Source organism: Salmo trutta, chromosome 21 (assembly GCF_901001165.1).
Source record: "Salmo trutta chromosome 21, fSalTru1.1, whole genome shotgun sequence".
Lineage (NCBI taxonomy): Eukaryota > Metazoa > Chordata > Actinopteri > Salmoniformes > Salmonidae > Salmo > Salmo trutta.
This window is the reverse complement of record NC_042977.1, coordinates 1,474,727-1,501,922: the sequence shown is the minus strand read 5'-3', so window position 1 is coordinate 1,501,922 and position 27,196 is coordinate 1,474,727. Positions and strand designations below refer to the sequence as shown.

Here is a 27,196-nt window from a genome sequence, read left to right as displayed (position 1 = left end):
CCCGCCACAGGAGTCGCTACAGCGCAATGGGACAAGGACATCCCGGCCGGCCAAACCCTCCCCTAACCCGGACGACGCTGGGCCAATTGTCGCGGGTCACTATTTCACAGGAGAGCCATTTGAATGTAAACTTTTTTTAAATCAAAATGCGATTTTTAGCAGAAATGCCTTCTGAAACATGTGAACTTTCATGTGCCTTAACAACAAACTTGTATGCCATCTGTAAATACAAATACAATTGTTAAATTATGAGCCCAGTTGGTTAAGCCACAGAAAAAAACAGCAATCTTCCTGCTAGCCATGATTGGCTGAGATAATGAGTGGGCTGGACATGCCGAGAGAGGAGTTCAGATTGGTCTGCCATACTCTAATTCCACTGATTTCAATACTCGATCCTCCAGAAAGTGGAGATCAACACTTATGCAGCTCCACTACACGATACATTTTTTTTTTAAAGCCGAGTTCGACAGGATTACTGTCTATTTCAGCTGGTCAGTCTGTGTTGGTAATCCTGTCGAACTCGGCTTTAAAGTAAAAATGTATCGTGTAGTGGAGCTGCATAAGTGTTGATCTCCACTTTCTGGAGGATCGAGTTTTGAAATCAGTGGAATTAGAGTATGATAGCTAAAGAGATGGAGAAAACACCTGTCTCTGGATTACATCTTCAAAATAAGGGCAACCGTGGAATGGCATCCGTGACAGGGAGACGTTTCCATCATGCCTGATGATGTATAGTCTAGCTAGCTATATTTTCAGATATTACACATTTCAAATTTTGACTAAGTGGTTTAATTTCAAGCTAAAGTGTACTGTTAGCTAGCTAGCTGACGATAGCTGGCTGGCTCCCTAGCTAATGTTACGTGAATGATGTTATTATTCGTATCCCAGAGCTGCTTGCATGGCTAGTTAGAGCCTAATGTTAGCTAGCTAACATTGAACCTGGTTGGTTAGGTCCCAGCTGATTCATGCAGGGTAGTAACGACATGATTCGGCACAATGTTCATTGTTGTTTAACTAGCAAACCTTAGATGGATGGCTTGCTAGCTAACGTTATGTGTATGATCTTACACGTTGTTTACCTAGCTAGCTAGAACAGGGCTCCGGGCAGCCGAGCGGAAATGGAGGAAAACTCGCCTCCCTGCGGACCTCGCATCCTTTCACTCCCTCCTCTCTACATTTTCCTCTTCTGTATCTGCTGCTAAAGCCACTTTCTACCACTCTAAATTCCAAGCATCTGCCTCTAACCCTAGGAAGCTTTTTGCTACCTTCTCCTCCCTCCTGAATCCTCCTCCCCCTCCCCCCCTCCTCCCTCACTGCGGATGACTTCGTCAACCATTTTGAAAAGAAGGTTGACGACATCCGATCCTCGTTTGCTAAGTCAAGCGACACCGCTGGTCCTGCTCACACTGCCCTACCCTGTGCTTTGACCTCTTTCTCCCCTCTCTCTCCAGATGAAATCTCGCGTCTTGTGACGGCCGGCCGCCCAACAACCTGCCCACTTGACCCTATCCCCTCCTCTCTTCTCCAGACCATTTCCGGAGACCTTCTCCCCTACCTCACCTCGCTCATCAACTCATCCTTGACCGCTGGCTACGTCCCTTCCGTCTTCAAGAGAGCGAGAGTTGCACCCCTTCTGAAAAAACCTACACTCGATCCCTCCGATGTCAACAACTACAGACCAGTATCCCTTCTTTCTTTTCTCTCCAAAACTCTTGAACGTGCCGTCCTTGGCCAGCTCTCCTGCTATCTCTCTCAGAACGACCTTCTTGATCCTAATCAGTCAGGTTTCAAGACTGGGCATTCAACTGAGACTGCTCTTCTCTGTGTCACGGAGGCTCTCCGCACTGCTAAAGCTAAGTCTCTCTCCTCTGCTCTCATCCTTCTAGACCTATCAGCTGCCTTTGATACTGTGAACCATCAGATCCTCCTCTCCACCCTCTCCGAGCTGGGCATCTCCGGCGCGGCCCACGCTTGGATTGCGTCCTACCTGACAGGTCGCTCCTACCAGGTGGCGTGGCGAGAATCTGTCTCCGCACCACGTGCTCTCACCACTGGTGTCTCCCAGGGCTCTGTTCTAGGCCCTCTCCTATTCTCGCTATACACCAAGTCACTTGGCTCTGTCATATCCTCACACGGTCTCTCCTATCATTGCTATGCAGACGACACACAATTAATCTTCTCCTTTCCCCCTTCTGACAACCAGGTGGCGAATCGCATCTCTGCATGTCTGGCAGACATATCAGTGTGGATGACGGATCACCACCTCAAGCTGAACCTCGGCAAGACGGAGCTGCTCTTCCTCCCGGGGAAGGACTGCCCGTTCCATGATCTCGCCATCACGGTTGACAACTCCCTTGTGTCCTCCTCCCAGAGTGCTAAGAACCTTGGCGTGATCCTGGACAACACCCTGTCGTTCTCCACTAACATCAAGGCGGTGACCCGATCCTGTAGGTTCATGCTCTACAACATTCGCAGAGTACGACCCTGCCTCACACAGGAAGCGGCGCAGGTCCTAATCCAGGCACTTGTCATCTCCCGTCTGGATTACTGCAACTCGCTGTTGGCTGGGCTCCCTGCCTGTGCCATCAAACCCCTACAACTCATCCAGAACGCCGCAGCCCGTCTGGTGTTCAACCTTCCCAAGTTCTCTCACGTCACCCCGCTCCTCCGCTCTCTCCACTGGCTTCCAGTTGAAGCTCGCATCTGCTACAAGACCATGGTGCTTGCCTACGGAGCTGTGAGGGGAACGGCACCTCCGTACCTTCAGGCTCTGATCAGGCCCTACACCCAAACAAGGGCACTGCGTTCATCCACCTCTGGCCTGCTCGCCTCCCTACCTCTGAGGAAGCACAGTTCCCGCTCAGCCCAGTCAAAACTGTTCGCCGCTCTGGCACCCCAATGGTGGAACAAGCTCCCTCACGATGCCAGGACAGCGGAGTCAATCACCACCTTCCGGAGACACCTGAAACCCCACCTCTTTAAGGAATACCTGGGATAGGATAAAGTAATCCTTCTAACCCCCCCCCCCTTTAAAAGATTTAGATGCACTATTGTAAAGTGGTTGTTCTACTGGATATTATAGGTGAATGCACCAATTTGTAAGTCGCTCTGGATAAGAGCGTCTGCTAAATGACTTAAATGTAATGTAAATGTACATAACTTAACAAAATTATCAATTTCAGGTGCTTTCGTAAATTCAGTCTGAGTACGCCAGAGCGCTGAATAACTGAATTTACGAACGCACACCAGTTGAATATGGCCGGTGTCAGTAAACGTCAGCAAAAAAGCGTAATGAAATTGTTGCCAGCAGAGCTGGTTAGGCTGTTTTCATGTTATCCAGAGGTAAACAAATCATTGGCCAGAGCGTCAAGTGTGTGCTCCGAGATCGAAACGAGATGGGTGGGGCTAAAGCTTAAGAGGGTGTGAACAATGCTGAATGGGTGTAGACAAAGAATCGCTCTTCACTCTAGGTACCAAAACATTCAAAGGCCAATTTTCAAAAGTGAGTTTACAAGTTTATCAACTTTCAAAGCATAATTACTTTCCCATTGTTCCTCAAAAATGCAGTGTATTATATACCATGTTGTAGTCTTTACTCTTCTCCAATGTAAAAAAAACACAATGTCAAATTTTGCTACTTAAGACCGATTTGAGCCAGTCGGTCACATATAAGAAAGATCAGGAAATGTAATTTATTTTAAAACATGTAAAAACATGCACCCCTTATTTTTGTCACTAAACAGTCTCCATATATATACTTCCATTCATTTTTTCAACTGGTACTAGGGGACCTTCAGACGAGTCTTGTGAGGCCTGTGGGCGTCCTAGAGCAAAACAACCAACATGTTTGTGCGAGTCTCACCGTTACACAGAGGGGTCCTATAAGTGTGTAGCCCAAACTGTGCGGACGCTACAGACAGAAGTTGGCAGATCGGCTGTACCGACTTCAGACAAGTCCTAAGACGCTTGTGGGGGCCGTAGAGCAAAACGGAGAACACCATCATGTTCGTGAGAGTCTCTTCTTTCCATAGAGTGGTCATAATAGTTTGGCCGCTAGAGACGATTTTGTGAGAAGACTGATTTTCTGGATGTTTCATGGTCTGACAAACACTGCTCCATCTCTGTCACCTTTCACCACAAATGTGGAGGTTTTACATATATATCTCTAGCTCAAACTGACAGATTTCTATGGGGATTTTTTTAATGCTAATTAGATTTCCGCAGGGGCGCAGACATCGACCTTAGGGCGTTAAAGGGCTACAGCAAACAGAACAGGATTTAAACCAGCAACACTTGCAGTTATGCAAGCACATCACCTGTGGCATTAAGGCTGATCTTTTGGCAGAGGCCAAATTAAAGGTTACAATATCACTGCCAATATTTTAAGTTGAATGCGGTACAAATCACCTTATAGTGGGAGCACCAATTCTAAGACTATGAATTACAGTAGGCTGTTTGAGAAGGTTTGAATCCTAAGCAACCTGCATACACATTGTTTGAAGTACAATAGACCATCATAGCTACTGTAGTAGGTCAAAGCTGTTTGCTGAAAAACCTTGGTAGAGCATGGGTAGAGTAGGCATTGTGGTGCTCATGTGAATTTCCTTTCTTTTTCAGGGTCAGAGCAATGTCTACTTCTCACTTAAAACATTGTTTACAATTAACAATTATTTAAATTTTGTATTTGTGTCTTTAATCTGTTCTATCAATTCAATCTGTATTGTAAAATATAAACATGTAGATAGATAAACCTGTGAGTCTAACATTTGGCAAGTCTTAAAGACTTTGTCTGGATGCTGTATGTCTGGTTGAGAAGATGTCATATAACCAGATTACAACCAGATAAAGCCATTTTGTTTCGTTCCAATACATTTTTGTTATCTGGTCAGATTACACTTCTCTGGTTGTTAAAAAGACGTTAGCAAAACTTCATCAGACTAGGGCGTCATAAAAGACAGCATAATGACGTAATTGCAAACAGTTTTTCCCACTGGATTGACATCTACAAAGAAACGGCATTTTCCCTTTTAAACCAAAAAGAAAATAAACCATTTTGGAAAAACACAAAAAACTTCAATGTTACATTTGTGAGGGGGACATTTTTGTTCACATTTCTTCAAGTGATTCACATCACTGTGATTTATTTGCCAATCTGCTCTCAGTAATAAAATAAGACATTACACAATTTTTTCACTTATCGTTAAAGTTGACCTACATCATGCTACACTTGTCATTACATTCTGTTAAAATATAATGATATTGTCACTGTTCTCATTTGACATACTATGTAGATTATATATTTATGGCATAGACGTATATGTCATATTATGGTATTATTCTAGCTGTTTTCAGATATTGTACTATTTATATAGTGTTTTGCCATAAGTCTAAGTACATACAATATTATTATGTATTTTTTAAATTATGGAATCAGAATTTGTGATGCAATCTTGCTAGATAACCGTTTATTCTAATCTAGACGTGGCATGTGCAAATTCACTTTAAGCCTATCTGCCAAATGATCTGTAACTTATCAGGTCTGTAACTTATCATGCAAGAATTGGTTCTTACCATTCCTCATCACAGAACTTACTTGAGTTGTCCTGAATGTGTCATTACAAGTTTTTTTAAGATGCAAAAACTACTGTATGCCAAATAAATCTGTGGTGTGTCAAAGAGGAAGAGTTGTCTCTCATTTAAGGATAATAGTGAATTAATGACTCTGATTTTATGTTTCAATGTATTTCTGATAGGAACTAAAACAACCTTTCAAAAACCGCACAGCATGAAAGGAAGCAGAAGTTGTCTTTTCTCTCTGGCTTGTCATTCTTTTCCCAACTCACACATACATTAGTAAGCAACACATGTACTGTACTAAAGAATGAGACAGGAGACTTTGTTAAAAATATCCAGGTCAACTGTCTGTAAATGGTGCATCATCATGCAAACCATGCAAAAAAAATTAAATGTATTTATATAAAAAAATAAGTATTACAAAAAATGACAGTATTTATAAGTACCATTCAAAATTGTTTTCTTTTTCCTGAAACCTGAACATTGCAGGGTCTACGACATAAAATTGCATGCGGTACATGCAGTGCGGTTTGCTTTGCAGCGATAAAGGTTGGGTGTATATATTTATATTAATGCTATATTTCTTTTTCATCTTAGCGTTATGTATGTTGTGATGAGTGCACTGTACTGTACAAAGTCTGTTAACTATTCAAACGGTGTCTTTCCTTTTCGTGTGTGTACGCAGTCTTGAGACCTTAGCTTTCTCTGGGCCATTGGGTCACACAATGAGTGTAGGGTGTAAACCAAATTGACTCAGCTTTCAGAGTCAATTACATCCGGATTGAATTGGGGTCTATGGGGATAAAGTCTATCCAAACTGACTTGGATGTAGAGACATGGATTTCACCCAAAATAATTGACATGTGCCGATTGAACTCGCACATGGCGTTGAGTTCAGTGATGTCCGTTTAACCCAAAGACAATTGGCTTTTAGAGGCATGGGTTTAGGGGCTTAATGTTGTCAATTTGACTGAAACTAAATAAGGTTGGTGAAGAGGTGTAAGATTAAGGAATAAAAATGAGGTGCGACTCAGGGCGGTGTGTTCCATACAGAATCAGGGAAGCCCTCTCCTGTGGATGACATGGGGAGTTGCCCCCCACCCCCGCTGGGCGTGAAGGGTTCCGTGTCTGTGTCTGTCTCCCCCTCTGCCAGGTAACGGCTGTCCCGCAACCTTCCCGACCCCCCTGCTGTCCCCAGCGTGGGGTCCTCCCTATCCTCGCGCTCCCCCGATATACTGAACCCGCTGGGTGAGCGCTCCAGCTCCTCGTGGTTCACAGAGAGCATGGATAGCGGCGAAGTGTCCGTCACCGCTCTCTGCCCCATGGTCCTGCCCAGCCCCAGCGTGAGGTGCTCCGTGTAGGGACTTTGTGGCCCATGCCCTCCATCCCGTCCAGCCACCTGGGTGTCCACGAGTGAGCTGATGGGGAGTACGTTGGGCCGCTCTGTGTAGGTAGGTATCCAGGCTAGGTGGTGGCCAGGTGGGACTTGATGGTCAGGGGGGATGTAGCCACTCCCAGGCAGCCCCAGTCCCCCAACTCCTTCCGCCCCTCCAGCTGCAGCACTGGGCTCCCTGCGGTAGCTGTAGTAAGGCGTCACTTTGCTCACAGGCACCTGGTAGGACATTTTGGGGCATGTCTCGGTGTAGTTGAAGAAGACCCGGCGGATCTCAGTGTAGCCACAGCACTCCTTGCCGTCAGAGCCCGTGTTGCCTGTCACATGGTCAAGGGGCTCCGTGGTCATGTGGGCGGCGCCGGCCGAGTCCACCTGAAGGTGCTCAGTGTGCTGGATGTGCATGTCCACCAGAAAGTCCAGCTTCTTCTCCATGTCCTCCACCTGAGACCACACAACAGTTACTCACCTACATACTGGAACTACTACAATCTAGAAAAAAGGGTTCCAAAAGGGTTCTACTGAGGGATAGGGTTCTACAAAGGTCCATTTTCAGCTGAAGACCCCTTTCTTGGAGACGAGGGTTCCTTGTAAGGCAAAGGGTTCTACCTGGAATCTTTTTCATTCTAATAACTATTTTTGGAAGAAGGGGTTCTTTGATGCTTCTTTGGAAGGATAGAAGGGTTGGACATATACATCTTTTTTTCTCTTTTAAATAGTGCCTGAGATTTAGTGCCTGAGCATCAGTGCCTGAGCATCAGTGCCTGAGAATCAGTGCCTGAGCATTAGTGCCTGAGCATCAGTGCCTGAGCATTAGTGCCAATCTGATATGTTTACAAAGATAGGTGTGAAAATGTTTTAAAACTATACCTATATGGGACTTTTTGTGCATGCTTCTGGTATTCCCTTAATCATTTTACATATACAGTACTGACATAGTTGATATCTTTGCCATGATTTATGTCTTTCAAATTAGTATTTTATTGTGCAGAGAGTAGAGTATGAGTCAACCAGCAGTGTATTGTATGGTACACAGCAAATTGGCCAATTTGACATTGTGTTGATTTTTCCATCTAACATTTCTAGTGTTGATTTAGAAGTTAAATTAATTTAACACAGTGGTGTAAAATATTCCCAGTGTTGGTGTTAGAGATTCTCCGGTACTTTTGTATAATTTTTAGCCAGTAGTTTTGAAAGTAGCGCTCACGAGCCAAAAGTGGCCACTAAAAATTGCATACTACATCACATATTTGCCATTGCCTTCTCTTTCGCTCTACTGTGTGTGCATCTTGCTAGCTGTCACTCAAATGGCAAGTGGCTGAACCTCATTGGCTGGAACTCTAATTGCTATGAGGCTGGCCCACGTGGGGGGACAATTTAAGGGAAAATGGTGCTGTACAGCTTCCAGTAAACAATCACTTTTAAACTAGGGATAGCTCATGCTCATAGATCACGCATGTATGAACTACACATTGACACATCCAGCCAAAAGCGTGAGGTTTAAAAAATACTTACTAGTCGCCAAAGTTCCAGAGCATGTCTTTAATAGCCAGAGTTGAGTGTGTAATTTAGTGTAATTTTTACTCTTTGCAGAGTAAAACTCTCAAACAATCGCCCATCACAATCGTATTGCTTATTGTAGGTTGATTTTCAGAATTGTTTGTTTCAAAATCTGTGTTTTTGCATGTACATTGAGTGGTTGATTAATCTTATGCTACAATAAATTAAAAAAAACTCTAAACTAATCGAATCTCTTAATAGTTGGACTTACTGCACCCGCTACTGAGATGGTTGTTCCAGTTTAGATGAGTTAGGTAGTCTCATTACTCCAGCCTCTCTACCCCGGCAGTTATTCTGAAAGCAGGTTGCGGGTGATTAAAATGTCCAATTGTTGGATATCCTCACTCAGGCTGGATTCTAATAGGAATAACATATCACTTCGCAAGCCAGCATAATGTGACTTGCAGGCCTGATATGGCCTGTAAACCAGGAGTTTCCTCACACAACTGTGTTAGGGTACAACAAGGCCATCAAAGAAAGGCCTTATGATATGTTATAGATTGTCATAATGAGTTTAATTTTAAAGGCTAATAAGGCTGTTGGAACCCTACATGGAGGGTTCAAGGAAGAACCCTTCAAAGATGAAAGGGTTCTCGGTAGGACCCTTCATAGGGTTCTTGGAAAAACCTTTAGATGATAAAAGGGTTATTGGTAGAACCCTTCATAGAAGTTTCTATGTAGAACAATTTACCTATGGTTATTTGAAAAACCCTCTGCAAAGGGTTCTAAATAGCACCAAAAAGGGTGTGGAACACCAAAATGATGTGGAACACCAAAATGGAACACCAAAATGTTCCATATGCACAAAAAGCTTATTTCTCTCATTGTGTGCACAAATTTGTTTACATCCCTGTTAATTAGCATTTATCTTTTGCCAAGATAATCCATCCACCTGACAGGTGTGGCATATCAAGAACCTTGTGCTGGGGACAAAAGGCCACTAAAATGTGCAGTTTTGTCACATGCCACAGATGTCTCAAGTTTTGAGAAAGCGTACAGTTGGCATGCCGACTGCAGGGATGTCCACCAGAGCTGTTGCCAGAGAATTTAATATTATTTTCTCCATTTCTCTACCATCAGTTTCATCAGCTGTCCAGATGGCTAAGACCAGCCACCTGGACAGCTGATGAAACTGAGGAGTATTTCTGTCTGCAATAAAGCCTTTTTGTGGGGTAAAACTAATTTTGATTGGCTGGGCCTGGCTCCCCAGTGAGTGAGCCTGGCTCCCCAGTGAGTGAGCCTACTCCCTCCCAGGTCCACCCATGGCTGCGCCCCTGCCAATCATGTAAAATACATAGATTAGGGCCTAATGAATTTATTTCAATTGTTATTTGATTTGTTATTTTATTGTATTCATGTTTTTTTATCTTTATATGTTTTATTTAATTTCAAAACATTTGTATTATATTTATTTAATTGTAAATATATATTTTTTTACTTTAGTTTATTCAGTAAATATTTTCTAAACTCTATTTTCTTTAAACTGCATTGTTTTTGTAAGTAAACATTTCACGATAAGGTCTACATCTGTTGTATTCGGTGCATGTGACAAATAACATTTGATTTTAATTCCTTATATGAACTATAACTCAGTAAAAAAATTGAAATTGTTGCATGTTGTGTTTAGATTTTTGTTCAGTATAAATGGATTATTGTCTACCTGCCTCTCGATTTCCCTACCTATCTGCAATCCAATGTCCCAAAAATCTACATTTCCTAACCTTCTCCTTCCATTAATTTGGAATTGTGTTACATGAGACCACTTTTGAGGTCTGAAAACCTCTGACAAACTTTGATTTTGGAGAGTATTGTCTTTACATGTTGTTTTAAAATCATTGCAAGAATGTTTCAGATGAACTGCATGTTCACTCATTAGATGGATCTCCAATTGAAAGTGTTCCCGCATATAAATAATTAGGCATTTGGATTGATATGGATTTGACGTTTAAAAAAAACATATAGATGAGCTGGTTAAGAAGCTAAGATTTAAAGTTGGCTTTTTCTACAGAAACAGATCCTTTCTCTAAGCAGTAGGAAGCAGATTATTCAGTCAAACATTTTGATCTTTTCCTGATTATGATGATATTATTTATCAAAGTGCAGCTGCTACTACTCTTAAACCCTTGGATGCCATCTACCATCGTACCCTTTGTTTTGTTACATTTACATTTTTACATTTTAGTCATTTAGCTGACGCTCTTATCCAGAGTGACTTACAGTAGTGAATGCATACATTTCATTTCATGCATTTTCTTTTTTTTTGTACTGCCCCCCCGTGGGAATCGAACCCACAACCCTGGCGTTGCACACACCATGCTGGCGTTGCAAACACCATGCTCTACCAACTGAGCCACAGGGATTAATTACAGACAGGTGACTGTTTTGATTCTCATCACTGCATCCTGTATCAAAAGGTTGGCTGGACTTCGCTAAAGACCTGTAGATTTCTACATTACTCCCTTTTTATTTACAAGGTCCTACTTTATAACTTCCATCTTACCTAACTGTGCTGTTGAAGTATAGACACCTGAGTTGCCTAACCTGTTCACATGATAGGTTAACTCTTGAGGTTCCTAGGGTTTCCACCGAGCTAGGTAAATCTGCTTTGAGTTTAAAGCCCCGTATTGCTAGAACAATATTCTAAATACATTTAATCAACGTTCTGGTGCCGTTCGGGCAGTTTAGAGTATTGATTGGGGACTTATTTGTGGAGGAATGTAACTGTTTTTGCAGGTGATTTATGATGTTTTACTTGTGTTTCCCATGACAGTGTTTAAAAAAAAATGCGTATGCATATTTTGGGTATATGTGTTGTATTGTGCAGGGCACATCTGAAAAAGAGACATAGGTCTCAGGAGCACAACTGGAGAAAAAGGATTGAACATGGACTGATAAGGCATTTTCTGTACATTACTGTACCTGTCTCTCCACTCGGACAAATCTACCCATCATGCTTTGGTCTTGGTCAGCATCTGGAATGGATGCTTTGGCTAGATAGGACTCATGCCTGCAACACATTTAGGGATTAATACAGTTTGATCAGAGCAATGCATTACAAGACGCAAGCACCACACATTAGTATAAATAATGCAAGATTGTATGACGGTGGGGCAATGTTTTGACAGAAAATGACTTTTGCAGTCAGACCTTGGTGACTGTTGAGTTGGAAAGGCAAATGGGTTCTGTTTGTTCTGGCTCTTCTTATGTTTCGGGGTCAGAGGGGCACCAGGGGCGAGGATCATGTCTATTCTGAAAAGAAGAAAAACAAGAACAGATAACATTAGTATGAACAGATATTGTGATATAGTTTAAAAAAAATAACAATAACGAGGCTATGTACAGGGGGTACCGGTACCGAGTCAATGTGCGGGGGTACAGGTTAGTCGAGGGGTAAAGTGACTATGCAAAGATATTAAACAGCAAGTAGCAGCAGTGGAAAAACAAAGGGGGGGCCATCAATGTAAATAGTCCGGGTGGCCATTTGATTAATTGTTCAGCAGTCTTATGGGAGCCTTTTGGTCGAAGACTTGGCGCTCCGGTACCGCTTGCCGTGAGGTAGCAGAGAGAACAGTCTATGACTTGGGTGACTGGAGTCTTTGACTATTTTTTGGGCCTTCCTGTAATGAAGACGCTGGGAGTCGAGAAGTAGGTGGTAAGTTTAATATAACAAGTAACATAAACTCAGCAAAAAAAGAAACAGGTTTTTTTCAGGACCCTGTCTTTCAAAGATAATTCGTAAAATTCCAAAATAACTTCACAGATCTTCATTGTAAAGGGTTTAAATGTAAAAGGTTTAAATGTTCATTAATTGTTCAACGAACTATAAACAATTAATGAACATGCACCTGTGGAACGGTCGTTAAAGACACTAACAGCTTACAGACGGTATGCAATTAAGGTCACAGTTATGAAAACTTAGGACACTAAAGAGGCCTTTCTACTGACTCTGAAAAACACCAAAAGAAAGATGCCCAGGGTCCCTGCTTATCTGCGTGAACGTGCCTTAGGCATGCTGCAAGGAGGCATGAGGACTGCAGATGTGGCCAGGGCAATAAATTGCAATGTCCGTACTGTGAGAGGCCTAACACAGCGCTACAGGGAGACAGGACAGACAGCTGTTCGTCCTCGCAGTGGCAGACCACATGTAACAACACCTGCACAGGATCGGTACATCTGAACATCACACCTGCGGGACAGGAACAGGATGGCAACAACAACTGCCCGAGTTACGCCAGGAATGCACAATCCCTCCATCAGTACTCAGACTGTCCGCAATAGGCTGAGAGAGGCTGGACTGAGGGCTTGTAGGCCTGTTGTAAGGCAGGTCCTCACCAGACATCACCGGCAACAAAGTCGCCTATGGGCACAAACCCACCGTCGCTGGACCAGACAGGACTGGCAAAAAGTGCTCTTCACTGACAAGTCACGATTTTGTCTCACCAGGGTGATGGTTGGATTCGCATTTATCGTTGAAGGAATGAGCGTTACACCAAGGCCTGTACTTTGTAGCGGGATCGATTTGGCGGTGAAGGGTCCGTCACGGTCTGGGGCGGTGTGTCACAGCATCACCGGACTGAGCTTGTTGTCATTGCAGGCAATGTCAACACTGTACGTTACAAGGAACATCCTCCTCCCTCATGTGGTACCCTTCCTGCAGGCTCATCCTGACATGACCCTCCAGCATGACAATGCCACCAGCCATACTGCTCGTTCTGTGCATGATTTCCTCCAAGACAGGAATGTCAGTGTTCTGCCATGGCCAGAGAAGAGCCCGGATCTCAATCCCATTGAGCACGTCTGGGACCTGTTGGATCGGAGGGGGAGGGCTAGGGCCATTCCCCCCCAAAATGTCCGGGAACTTGCAGGTGCCTTGGTGGAAGAGGGGGGTAACATCTCACAGCAAGAACTGGCAAATCTGGTGCAGTCCATGAGGAGGAGATGCACTGCAGTACTTAATGCAGCTGGTGGCCACATCAGATACTGACTGTTACTTATTTTGACCCCCCCTTTGTTCAGGGACACATAATTACATTTCTGGTAGTCACATGTCTGTGGAACTTGTTCAGTTTATGTCTCAGTTGTTGAATCTTGTTATGTTCATTCATTTACACATGTTAAGTTTGCTGAAAATAAATGCAGTTGACAGTGAGAGGACGTTTCTTTTTTTGTTGAGTTTAGAACGATACAAAGTAGACGTAGCGTCTAGTCATCAACAACAGAAACAATACTGCTTGGGGAAAGAACCTAAGGGAGTGCCAGATAAATGTGAGGTAATGAGTGCGGTAATGGAGTCCAGGTGTGCCAAATGATGAAGCGCAGGTGCGAGTAATGATGAATGCCAGGTGCACATAATGACGGTTCCCAAGACCGGTTGTTAGTAAACCGGTGACATCGAACACCGGAGGGGAGGAGCGGGAATAGACGTGACAGTACCCCCCCCCCCCCCCCCCCCCCCCCCCCGATGCACACCTCCAGCCGCAGGACGACGCCGGCCAGAGGAACAGCCCGAAGACGAGGAGCGGTCCGGGCAGCGAAGATGGAAATCACGGATGATGTTGGGATCCAGAATGTCCTCAGTCGGAACCCCACAACGCTCCTCTGAATCATACCCCTACCAGTCCACCAGGTACTGTCACGTCTACAATTTTTTGAGGATCTGGGGACCCATGCCAAATCTTTTCAGTTTTTTGAGGGGGAAAAGTTGTTGTCATGCCCTCTTCACGATTGTCTTGGTGTGTTTGGACCATAATAGTTTGTTGGTGATGTTGACACCAAGGAACTTGAAACTCTCGACCCCCTCCACGACAGCCTGTCGATGTTAATGGGGGCCTGTTCGGCCCGCCTTTTCCTATAGTCCACGATCAGCTTCGTCTTGCTCACATTGCGGGAGAGGTTGTTGTCCTTGCACCACACTGCCAAGTCTCTGACCTCCTCCCTACATGCTGTCTCATCGTTGTCTGTGATCAGGCCACTGTTGTGTCATCAGAAAACTTAATGACGGTGTTGGAGTCGTGTTTGGCCATGCAGTCGTGGGTGAACAGGGAGTACAGGAGGGGTCTAGGGTTTCCGGGATGATGATGGTGTTGATGTGAGTCATGACCAGCCTTCAAAGCACTTCATGGCTACCGACGTGAGTGGTAACCATTTAGGCAATTTACCTTTGCTTTCTTGGGCACCACAGGGACTATGGTGGTCAACTTGAAACATGTAGGTGTTACAGACTTGATCAGGGAGAGTTTGAAAATATCAGTGAAGACACTAGCCAGTTGGTCCGCGCATGCTTTGAGTACACGCCCTGGTAATCCGTCCGGATCAGTTTTTTTTACCCCCTTTTTCTCCCCATTTTGTGGTATCCAATTGGTAGTTACAGTCTTGTCTCATCACTGCAACTCCCGTAAGGACTCGGGAGAGGCGAAGGTCGAGAGCCATGTGTCCTCCGAAACACGACCCAACCAAGCCGCACTGCTTCTTGACACAATGCCCACTTAACCCGGAAAGACAGCCGCATCAATGTGTCGGAGGAAACACCGTACACCTGCCGACCGTGTCAGCGTGCACTGCGCCCGGCCCGCCACAGGAGTCGCTAGTGCGCGATGTGAAAAGGACATCCCTGCCGGCCAAACCCTTCCCTAACCCGGACGACCCTGGGCCAATTGTGCGCCACCCCATGGGTCTCCCGGTCGCGGCCAGCTGCGACAGAGTCTGGACTCTGTCCTGTGTGAATTTAAATATGCTCTCTCTAATTCTCTCTTTCTTTCTCTCTTTCGGAGGACCTGAGCCCTAGGACCATGCCTCAGGACTACCTGGCATGATGACTCCTTGCTGTCCCCAGTCCACCTGGCCGTGCTGCTGCTCCAGTTTCAACTGTTCTGCCTGCGGCTATGGAACCCTGACCTGTTCACCGGACGTGCTTGTTGCACCCTCGACAACTACTATGATTATTATTTGACCATGCTGGTCATTTATGAACATTTTAACATCTTGATCATGTTCTGTTATAATATCCACCTGGCACAGCCAGAAGAGGACTGGCCACCCCTCATAGCCTGGTTCCTCTCTAGGTTTCTTCCTAGGTTTTTGGCCTTTCTAGGGAGTTTTTCCTAGGGAGTTTTTCCTAGCCACCGTGCTTCTTTCACATGCATTGCTTGCTGTTTGGGGTTTTAGGCTGGGTTTCTGTACAGCACTTTGTGATATCAGCTGATGTACGAAGGGCTATATAAATAAATGTGATTTGATTTGATTTTTGAAAGTTCAGTGGTGTAAAGTACTTAAGTAAAAATACTTTAAAGTACTACTTAAGTAGGTAATTTGGTAATTTTTACTTTACTATTTATATTTTTGTTAACTTTTACTTTTTTTTTACATTCCTAAAGAAAAGAATGTACTTTTTACTCCATACATTTTCCCTGACACCCAAAAGCACTAGTTACATTTTGACAGAAAAATAGTCTGATTCAAACCCTTATCAAGAGAACATCCCCGGTCATCCCTCCTGCCTCTGATCTGGTGGACTCACTACACACAAATGCTTAGTTTTTTAAATTATGTCTGAGTGTTAGTGTGCCCCTAGCGATCCCTCAACAATTTTTTTTTTTTTAAATTGTGCTGTCTGGTTTGCTTAAAATAAGAAATTTGAAATGGTTTAAACTTTTCCTTTTGATACGTAAGTACATTTTAGCAATTCCATTTACTTTTAATACTTAAGTATATTTCAAACCAAATACTTTTACACTTTTACTCAAGTAGGATTTTACTTGGTGACTTTCACTTTTACTTGAGTCATTTTCTTTTAAGGTATCTTTACTTTTACTCAAGTATGACAATTGAGTACTTTTTCCACCACTGTGAATGTTGACTTATTAAAAGGTCTTGCTCACATCGACTATGGAGAGTGTGATCACACAGTCATCCTGAACAGCTGGTGCATAAAAGGCGTTTAGCTTGTCTGGTAGGCTCACGTCACTGGGCAGCTCGTGGGTTTCCCTTTGTAGTCTGTAATAGTTTGCAAGCCCTGCCACACCCGACGAGAAACAGAGCAGGTGTAGTAGGTGTCGTGCCTGGACTATCATTAAATGTGAATACTTGTTTATATCAAATCAGTTCTCTAGGTTTAATTATTACGTGATTAAACAAATAATGTAAACATTAATTAACTAGGAAGTCGGGGCACCACAGAAAATGTTGAGATTAAAAAGTTACAATTTTCCAAATATAACTTCAGATATTTTAATATCTGATCAATTAGTCTTCTATTAATGATTTATTATATCATCAGTTCTCATTCCATGCGTCGTAAAATTCTTGGTTATCTGCACGAACCGTAGTTTCCATAATGAATCAGCAATATACAAATTGGCTTAATTATTTATTTACTAACTAACTAATCACAGAAATACATTAACAAACAAACAGTAGATATTGGTTAGGGCTAAGCCAATATGACGGCTTGGTAGACAAAGGAAAGGGGTGGGGACCGAGAAAGCGGGAAAGACAAAATGGATTCACTACACACAGTGGATAATTATAACCATTGAAATGCTAATCCTTTGCACATGAACGGCTGCTCATTCGAGAATAATTGCAATGTATATATATATATTTACACCCGTATGTCGTTGTTGTCTTCTCTGTGGAATCCTCGATCGTCCTGTAGAGTTCAGAGTCTCTGGTTAACTTTCCCAGAAATCACAATGTCTTTCGTGGTTGTGTTAGGATGGATACTTTTGGCGGTTGTCGGTATACTCGTTCTAGACTTACGTAACTTCTAAGATTTGCTCTGATTCTGTAGTCATCAACAGTCTCAGAGTTTAACCATTTCCAGTCGTGCAGCCAAAACTACAGCTGTATGGTGTCCGATGGCCTATAGAATTGTAGCCATTCCAATGTGGGAACTCTGTCCCGGCGTTCTCTGACTTAACCATTCGAGACGTCCGGCTTACCGTGGGTCTCTTTGGCATGAAATATACATTTCGTCACGGGTGGTTTTATACTCTGGAGTAAAAAAGGGCAGTTCCATGACGCCGATGTAATGTCTATGCTCACGTGGGTGTGGTTACTGACTTGGTTAACTTTATATGAAAACCTAAATAAGAAAATATGGGTTAACATCACATCTTTTCACAAATTTAATCACATACGTTTCACAATATTTAGATGTAAACCTGACAGCTGGGACATGTACACTAAGAGATACAGTTGTGTTGTTCTCCTGTCCTTCCCTGATGTCACAGAACAAAACAACTTTGACAGGATTGTTCTTTAATTACCCACTGACCATTCCCACATTCTCAAAAGTAGCAATATTGTTTAGTTCTCCCAAATTAGGAGTTTTGAACTAAGAGAAGCTCTTTGTTCTGGTAGACTCTCCCTCAATACTGCATGGCAGTTTATACCAGGTATTTATGACCTGTCGTAAAGTCATAAAACTGTGGAGAGAGAGGGTGGGGGGTGGGCTATGTTCCTCCCCCCATGGCATGTCATGACATAGGATTCAATCTTAGTGCTGTATTGACACTTTGCCTGTTTGATGGTTTGCCTGAGGGCGTAGCAGGATTTCTTACAGTGAGGGAAAAAAGTGCAAATCAATTTATAACATTTTTGACATGCGTTTTTCTGGATTTTTGTTGTTGTTATTCTGTCTCTCACTGTTCAAAAAAACCTACCATTAAAATTATAGACTGATCATTTCTTTGTCAGTGGGCAAACGTACAAAATCAGCAGGGGATCAAATATTTTTTTCCCTCACTGTTTAAGTGTCCTTGAGAGCGTCAGCTCTAGCCTTTAGCTTGGTGAAGTATGTTGCTGTGTATGTTGTGGCTTCTGGTTGGGATATGTACGTACGGTCACTGTGGGGATGACGTAGTCAAAGCACTTATTGATGAAGCCGGTGACTGAGGTCGTATACTCCTCAATGCCATTGAATCAATCCCGGAACATATTCCAGTCTGTGCTAACAAAACAGTCCTTTAGCATAGCATCCACGCCGTCTGACCACTTCCATATTGAGCGAGTCACTTGTACTTCCTGCTTTAGTTTTTGCTTGTAAGCAGGAATCAGGAGGATAGAATTATGGTCAGATTTGCCAAAATGAGGGCGAGGGAGAGCTTTGTATGCATCTCTGTGTGTGGAGTGAAGGTGGTCTAGAGTTTTTTTCCCTCTGGTTACACGTGACATGCTGGTAGAAATGAGGTGAAATGGATTTAAGTTTGCCTGCATTGAAGTCCCGGGCCACTAGGAGCACCACTTCTGGATGAGAATTTTCTCGTTTGCTTATGGCCTTTATAGAGTTGGTTGAGTCCGGTCTTAGTGCCAGCATCGGTTTGTAGTGGTAAATAGACAGCTACAAACAATATAGACCAACTCTCTTTGTAGATAGTGCAGTCTACAGCTTATCATAAGGTACTCTACCTCAGGCGAGCAATACCTCGAGACTTCATTAATATTAGACATTGCGCACCAGCTGTTATTGACAAATAGACACACACCCCCGCCCCTCGTCTTACCAGACGTAGCTTCTCTGTCCAGCCAGCTCTATATTATCCATGTGGTCATTCAGCCACGACATGGTGAAACATAAGATATTTAATGTCCCGTTGGTAAGATAGTCTTAATCGTAGATCCTCCAGTTGATTTTCCAACGATTGCATTAGTACAGACGGTAGTAGAGGTTTACTCACTGGCCGACAAAACTTTACAAGGCTCCCTAACCTCTGACCCCTTTTTCTCCGTCTTTTCTTCACGCGAATGATGAGAATTTGGGTCTTGTCTGAAGAAAGTAGTATATCCTTCGCGTCGAACTCGATAAAGAAAAATCTTCGTCCAGTTCGAGGTGAGTAATCGCTCTTCTGATGTCCAGAAGCTCTTTTCGGTCATAAGAGACAGTAGTAGCAACATTATGATCACAACAAAATGGCGCCGACAGAGAAGGCTGCCGTGCTTCTAGCTCTTAGGAAACTTTGCAGTATGTTGTTTTTTCATGTATTATTTCTTACATTATTAGCCCAGAACTTTTTGGGTGTTATTACGTACAACCGGGAAGAACTATTGGATATCAGAGTGGCGGTAACTCACCAGCACTACGACCAGGAATACGACTTTCCAGAAGCGGATCATTTGTTCTCACCCCCCAGGGAGCCACCGACGCGTCCAAGGACTGTGGGCTCTCCTTCTCCGTGTCTGATGTGAGTAAGACATTTAAGTGTGTTAACCCTAGCCGCGTCCTCAGAGCATGCGCAGACCAGCTGGATGGTGTGTTTACGGACATGTTCAATCTCTCCCTATCCCAGTCTGCTGTCCCTACATGCTTCAAGACGGCCACGATTGTTCCTGTACCCAAGAAAGCAAAGGTAACTGAACTAAATTACTATCTGTCACTTCTGTCATCATGAAGTGCTTTGGAGAGACTAGTCAAGGATCATATCACCTCTACCTTACCGGTCACCCTAGACCCACTTCAATTTGCTTACCACCCCAATAGATCCACAGACGATGCAATTGCCATCGCACTGCAGACTGCCCTATCCCATCTGGACAAGAGAAATACCTATGTAAGAATGCTGTTCATTGACTATAGCTCAGCATTCAGCACCATAGTAGCCTCCAAGCTCATCATTAAGCTTGAGGCCCTGGGTCTGAACCCCACCCTGTGCAACTGGATTTTGGACTTCCTGATGGGCCGCCACCAGGTGGTGAAGGTAGTAAACAAGGCGTCCCCTCCGCTGATCCTCAACACTGGGGCCCCTGAAGGGTGCGTGCTCAGCCCCCTCCTGTACTCCCCGTTCACCCATGACTGCGTGGCCAAGCATCCCTCCAACTAAATCATCAAGTTTGCAGATGACACAACAGTATTAGGCTTGATTACGAACAATGATGAGACAGGGTACAGGGAGGAGGTGAGGGCTCTGGGAGTGTGGTGCCAGGAAAATAACCTCTCACTCAATGTCAACAAAACAAAAGGAGATGATTGTGGACTTCAGGAAACAGCAGAGGGAGCACCCCTCATCCACATCGATAGGACCGCAGCGGAGAAGGTAGAAAGCTTCAAGTTCCTCGGTGTACACATCACTGACAAACTGAAATGGCCCACCCACACAGACAGTGTAGTGAAGAAGGTGCAACAGCACCTCTTCAACCTCAGGAGGCTGAAGAAATTTGTCTTGGCACCTAAAACCCCCACAAACCTTTACAGATGCACAATTGAGAGCATCCTGTCGGGCTGTATCACCGCCTGGTATGGAACCTGCACCGCCCGCAACCGCAGGGCTCTCCAGAGGGTGGTGCGGTCTGCCCAACACATTACCGGGGGCACACTACCTGCCCTGCAGGACACCTACAGCACCCGATGTCACAGGAAGACCAAAAAGATGCTCAAGGACAACAACCACCCGAGCCACTGTCTGTTCACCCCGCTATCATCCAGAAGGCGAGGTCAGTACAGGTGCATCAAAGCTGGGACCGAGAGACTGAAAAACAGCTTCTATCTCAAGGTCATCAGACTGTTAAATAGCCATCCCTAGCACATTAGAGGCTGCTGCCCATATACATAGACTTGAAATCACTGGCCACTTTAATAAATGAAACACTAGTCACTTTAATAATGCTTATATATTTTGCATTACTCATTTCATACGTATATAGTGTATTCTATTGTATCTTAGTCAATGCGGCTCTGACATTGCTCCTCCATATATTTATATATTCTTAATTCCATTACTTTACTTAGATTTGTGTGTATTGGGTATATATTGCGAAACTTTTAGATATTACTTGTTATATACTACTGCACTGTCAGAGCTAGAAACACAAGCATTTCGCTACACCCGCAATAACATCTGCTAAACACGTGCATGTGACCAATAAAATTTGATATGTACAAAATAAGTTACAAACAATACGAAAAAACAAACAAAATAGCATAGTTGGTTAGGAGCCTGTAAAACGGCAGCCATCCCCTCCGGCGCCATTATATCATTATATCACTTCGAATAAGATTCTAACTTTGAACAACTCTTAGGGCAACATATACCCATTGTTTTTGTAAAAATTGCTCCAGCTCAGTACATTTGGTAGGGAGTCATTGATGGACAACAATATTCAAACCTTGTGTCTCATTTTAAAGCAGATTTAAGTCAGGACTGAGACTGGACCATTCAGGAACACTCAACACCTTTTGGAAAGCCATTCTGGTGTGTCTTTGGGATTAACATTTGATTACATCAAATGTAATCGCTCTTTAGATTTCAATTTAAAACAGCAAACTGTGAAGAATGTGCAAGGGGTGTGTAGACTTTCACTAGGCACTGTAAATCAAATGCTTTGGGTAATACAATTTACGGTGCTGTTCAATGTCGACTCAGTTCATTTCAGTCAACTCAAAATGTAACCCCAACTCTGCTTACCTTGTCTGGAGGTATTTGATTCTACAGAGCATGTCTAGGTGGCCGGCAGAGTACTGCTCAATCACATCCTTGACATCATAAGGTCTCAAAGTCTCCTTAAACTTCTTCTTGTTCAAGAGGAACTTCATAATCCTGTAGAATAGAGTATAACTGAATTACTTAATTTTTCCCCGAGGGAACTTCATTCATCCTGTGAGACAGCGTCCAAATTGGGTTAGGTGCAGCTTGTCTTTTGACAAATCAGAAGAAGTAAAAAAGTACCATAAATACCATACAAACTGGAAGAAGTGAATTACCTCCTCAAATGTTTTAAGGCAATTAGAACCAGATAAATTGTGAGGAAAGCAAATAATGAATTTAGTCCAATCAGAACATGTGAAATGGTTAACAATATTTTATAAGGACACCTGTAAATCAAAATCAAAGGTAGGCCTCAAAAACCACAATACAGAACACAACCTAGTTAGTGCAGTAGCTCTGTGTTTGAAAAAAAAAACTCATTCTAACCTGCTTTGTAGTAGAGAGCTGGGACAAAAGTAACGGCCAGTTTCTCAGATAAAACAGAAGCTAAAATGACATAGTGAAGTCAGCACGTTCCTAATGTGGAGGACGACCTCCTTGCAAAAAGACAGCCCAATCAGACCATGTTTTGCTGAGTTATCAACAAAAAGTGATTTTGAGAGATATACGTTTTTTAAAAATGAACCCGGAAGTGTTTTTCGGTTGTAGAGTTGTGTTTAGTTGTTTAAGGTTCCAAACATGTCAACTAGTGACTAAATGACAGCATAGGTTTCAAGTATCATGCTAGTTGGATGTTAGCCTAGGAGAAGTTACAGGAGAGATGGGTGGGACGAAAGTAACACATGATAACCTGGAATAAAATAAAATAAACGTTTAAGCACAGGCCATTGTGTCCATGTGTAACTCTGTGTTGTTGTATGTTGTCGAACTGCTTTGCTTTATCTTGGCCAGGTCGCAATTTTAAATGAGAACTTGTTCTCAACTTGCCTACCTGGTTAAATAAAGGTGAAATAAAAAAATTAAAAAAATTGTCTCCTCTAGTTCATATTCCTTTTATAATGTTAGCAAAATATCAACAAGTGACTGAATGTTTGAAAATTATATATGACATTCGAATTATGCCTTAATCAATTGACTTGATGGATCATCTTCTCACATAAGCTTTAATCGAGAGGTTAGTGGTTAGAAATATATTTATCTTTATGATTCTGGGGGTCAATTACCTTATGTCAAGACATGGAAATGTGATAAGCATGAGGAGTTTGCTGTTTGTGAAGAGAATTAAGACATTTATTATATCAAGACACGAGGAGCGCGCATGACAAGGACAGCTGGAGCGCAGCTGATTGGTTGGGCTAAGCATTAATAGTCATTGAAAATGGTGCACTTCTCGCCAGCTGTTATTTCAGTCTCAAGGCTGTGTTAATCCCGCCCCGCCGGCAGGTACAAAAGTATTGCTGCGGTAGTTATGTTCTCGGTCAATTTAATTTAAACTCAATGACCCTAGAAATGAAATTACAGTTGCTAATGTTAGTGGACACACAGTTGAAGTCGGAAGTTTACATACACTTAGGTTGGAGTCATTAAAACTCGTTTTTCAACCACTCCACAAATGTCTTGTTAACAAACTATAGTTTTTGAAAGTCGGTTAGGACATCTACTTTGTGCATGACACAAGTCATTTTTCCAACAATTGTTTACAGACAGATTATTTAACTTATAATTCACTGTATCACAATTCCAGTGGGTCAGAAGACTACATACACTAAGTTGACTGTGCCTTTAAACAGCTTGGAAAATTCCAGAAAATGAAGTCATGGCTTTAGAAGCTTCTGATAAGCTAATTGACATAATTTGAGTCAATTGGAGTTGTACCTGTGGATGTATTTCAAGGCCTACAGTCATGGCCAAAAGTTTTGAGAATGACACAAATATTAATTTTCACAAAGTCTGCTGCCTCAGTTTGTATGATGGCAATTTGCATATACTCCAGAATGTTATGAAGAGTGATCAGATGAATTGCAATTAATTGCAAAGTCCCTCTTTGCCATGCAAATGAACTGAATCCCCAAAAACAATTTCCACTGCATTTCAGCCCTGCCACAAAAGGACCAGCTGACATCATGTCAGTGATTCTCTCGTTAACACAGTTGTGAGTGTTGACGAGGACAAGGCTGGAGATCACTCTGTCATGCTGATTGAGTTCGTATAACAGACTGGAAGCTTCAAAAGGAGGGTGATGCTTGGAATCATTGTTCTTCCTCTGTCAACATGGTTACCTGCAAGGAAACACGTGCCGTCATCATTGCTTTGCACAAAAAGGGCTTCACAGGCAAGGATATTGCTGCCAGTAAGATTGCACCTAAATCAACCATTTATCGGATAATCAAGAACTTCAAGGAGAGCGGTTCAATTGTTGTGAAGAAGGCTTCAGGGCGCCCAAGAAAGTCCAGCAAGCGCCAGGACCGTCTCCTAAAGTTGATTCAGCTGCGGGATCGGTGCACCACCAATACAGAGCTTGCTCAGGAATGGCAGCAGGCAGGTGTGAGTGCATCTGCACGCACAGTGAGGCGAAGACTTTTGGAGGATGGCCTGGTGTCAAGAAGGGCAGCAAAGAAGCCACTTCTCTCCAGGAAAAACATCAGGGACAGACTAATATTCTGCAAAAGGTACAGGGATTGGACTGTTGAGGACTGGGGTAAAGTCATTTTCTCTGATGAATCCCCTTTCCGATTGTTTGGGGTATCTGGAAAAAAGCTTGTCCGGAGAAGACAAGGTGAGCGCTACCATCAGTCCTGTGTCATGCCAACAGTAAAGAATCCTGAGACCATTCATGTGTGGGGTTGCTCTCAGCCAAGGGAGTGGGCTCACTCACAATTTTGCCTAAGAACACAGCCATGAATAAAGAATGGTACCAACACATCCTCCGAGAGCAACTTCTCCCAACCATCCAGGAACAGTTTGGTGACGAACAATGCCTTTTCCAGCATGATGGAGCACCTTGCCATAAGGAAAAAGTGATAACTAAGTGGCTCGGGGAACAAAACATCGATATTTTGGGTCCATGGCCAGGAAACTCCCCAGACCTTAATCTAATTGAGAACTTGTGGTCAATCCTCAAGAGGTGGGTGGACAAACAAAAACCCACAAATTCTGACAAACTCCAAGCATTGATTATGCAAGAATGGGCTGCCATCAGTCAGAATGTGACCCAGAAGTTAATTGACAGCATGCCAGGGTGGATTGCAGAGGTCTTGAAAAAGAAGGGTCAACACTGCAAATATTGACTCTTTGCATAAACTTCATGTAATTGCCAATAAAAGCCTTTGACACTCATGAAATGCTTGTAATTATACTTCAGTATTCCATAGTAACATCTGACAAAAATATTTAAAGACACTGAAGCAGCAAACTTTGTGAAAATTAATATTTGTGTCATTCTCAAAATTTTGGCCATGACTGTACCTTCAAACTCAGTGCCTCTTGATTTTCCCATGATGTCAAGCAAAAAGAAATCAGCCAAGACCTCAGAAAACCATTGTAGACCTCCACAAGTCTGGTTCATCCTTGGGAGCAATTTCCAAATGGCTGAAGGTACCACGTTCATCTGCACAAACAATAGTATGGGACCACGCAGCCATCATACCACTCAGGAAGGAGACGCGTTCTGTCTCCTAGAGATGAACGTACTTTGGTGCGAAAAATGCAAATCAATCCCAGAACAACAGCAAAGGACCTTGTGAAGATGCTGGAGGAAACTGGTACAAAAGTATCTATATACACAGTAAAACAAGTCCTATATCGACATAACCGCTCAGCCGCTCAGCAAGGAAGAGGCCACTGCTTCAAAACCGGCATAAAAAAGCCTGACTACGGTTTGCAACTGCACATGGGGACAAAGATTGTACTTTTTCGAGAAATGTCCTCTGGTCTGATGAAACAAAAATAGGACTGTTTGGCCATAATGACCATCGTTATGTTTGGAGGAAAAAGGGGGAGGCTTGCAAGCCGAAGAATACAATCCCAACCGTGAAGCACGGGGGTGGCAGCATCATGTTGTGGGGGTGCTTTCCTGCAGGAGGGACTGGTGCACTTCACAAAATCGATGGCATCATGAGGATGGACAGTTATGTGGATATATTGAAGCAACATCTCAAGACATCAGTCAGGAAGTTAAAGCTCGGTCGCAAATGGCTCTTCCAAATGGACAATGGCCCCAAGCATACTACCAACGTTGTGGAAAAATGGCTTAAGGACAAAAAGTCAAGGTATTGGAGTGGCCATCACAAAGCCTTGACCTCATTCCCATAGAAAATTTGTGGACGGAACTGAAAAAGTGTGTGCGAGCACGGCCTACAAACCTGACTCAGTTACACCAGCTCTGTCAGGAGGAATGGGCCAAAATTCACCCAACTTATTGTGGGAAGCTTGTGGAAGGCTACCTGAAATGTTTGACCCAAGTTAAACAATTTAAAGGCAATGCTACCAAATACTAATTGAGTGTATGTAAACTTCTGACCCACTGTGAATGTGATGAAAGAAATAAAAGCTGAAATAAATCATTCTATCTGCTATTATTCTGACATTTCACATTCTTAAAATAAAGTGGTGATCCTAACTGACCTAAAACAGGGAATTTTTACTAGGATTAAATGTCAGAAATTGTGAAAAACTGAGTTTAAATGTATTTGGCTAAGGTGTATGTAAACTTCCAACTTCAACTGTATATACATTGTTGGTCATAAAATATGGTCTCTCTAGCTCTATCGATCTCTGAGTAACTTGGAAAGCAATCCAATTTCTGGAGCAATTCAGTTTCTAGTGACTTGAAACCTAACAGAACTTGCCATCCCATTAAAAACCCTATTCGCCCACAGATAATGGTGTGGAAGGAAACAGACCAGTGGTGGCATGTCCATTAAGGCATCCGGGGTGGTTAAGCTCTTGTGATTGGTAAAAAAAAAAGTGAATACTTTTACACTTTACTATACAAGCACATGTCACTGTCATGTTTGTTACGGGGAAGGGATATAACGTTAAAACTAAAGAGAAACAGGTTATGATGCACTTTCCAGCACCGATGCAGAGTTATTACATACACACTACATTTACTGTTTCCAGGTAACAAACGTGCTGGCTGAGATGTCAGGAAAGGATTGGGAAAGAAACAACAAGGTAACTACTAATGGCAATTACTAACTAATTACCTTGTAAATACATAGTTATTACCAACTGATTACCCGGTTATTACCGA

The 27,196-nt window shown here is 43.1% G+C and overlaps 1 protein-coding gene across 1 annotated transcript in view; it reads right to left on the bottom strand.

The window, feature by feature from the left end:
- Positions 1-6,167: 6,167 nt before the first annotated feature.
- The window catches only part of kcnq3 (potassium voltage-gated channel, KQT-like subfamily, member 3), a 166,649-nt gene continuing 145,620 nt past the window's right edge, over positions 6,168-27,196 (bottom strand). Inside the window, exons 13-16 of the mRNA XM_029703941.1 lie at positions 21,922-22,053; positions 11,672-11,773; positions 11,444-11,531; positions 6,168-7,408 (exon numbers count right to left, since the gene is read on the bottom strand). Of these exons, the coding sequence (XP_029559801.1) occupies positions 6,605-7,408; positions 11,444-11,531; positions 11,672-11,773; positions 21,922-22,053 (1,126 nt within the window). The 3' untranslated portion in view covers positions 6,168-6,604. The remainder of the gene's footprint in view (positions 7,409-11,443; positions 11,532-11,671; positions 11,774-21,921; positions 22,054-27,196) is intronic.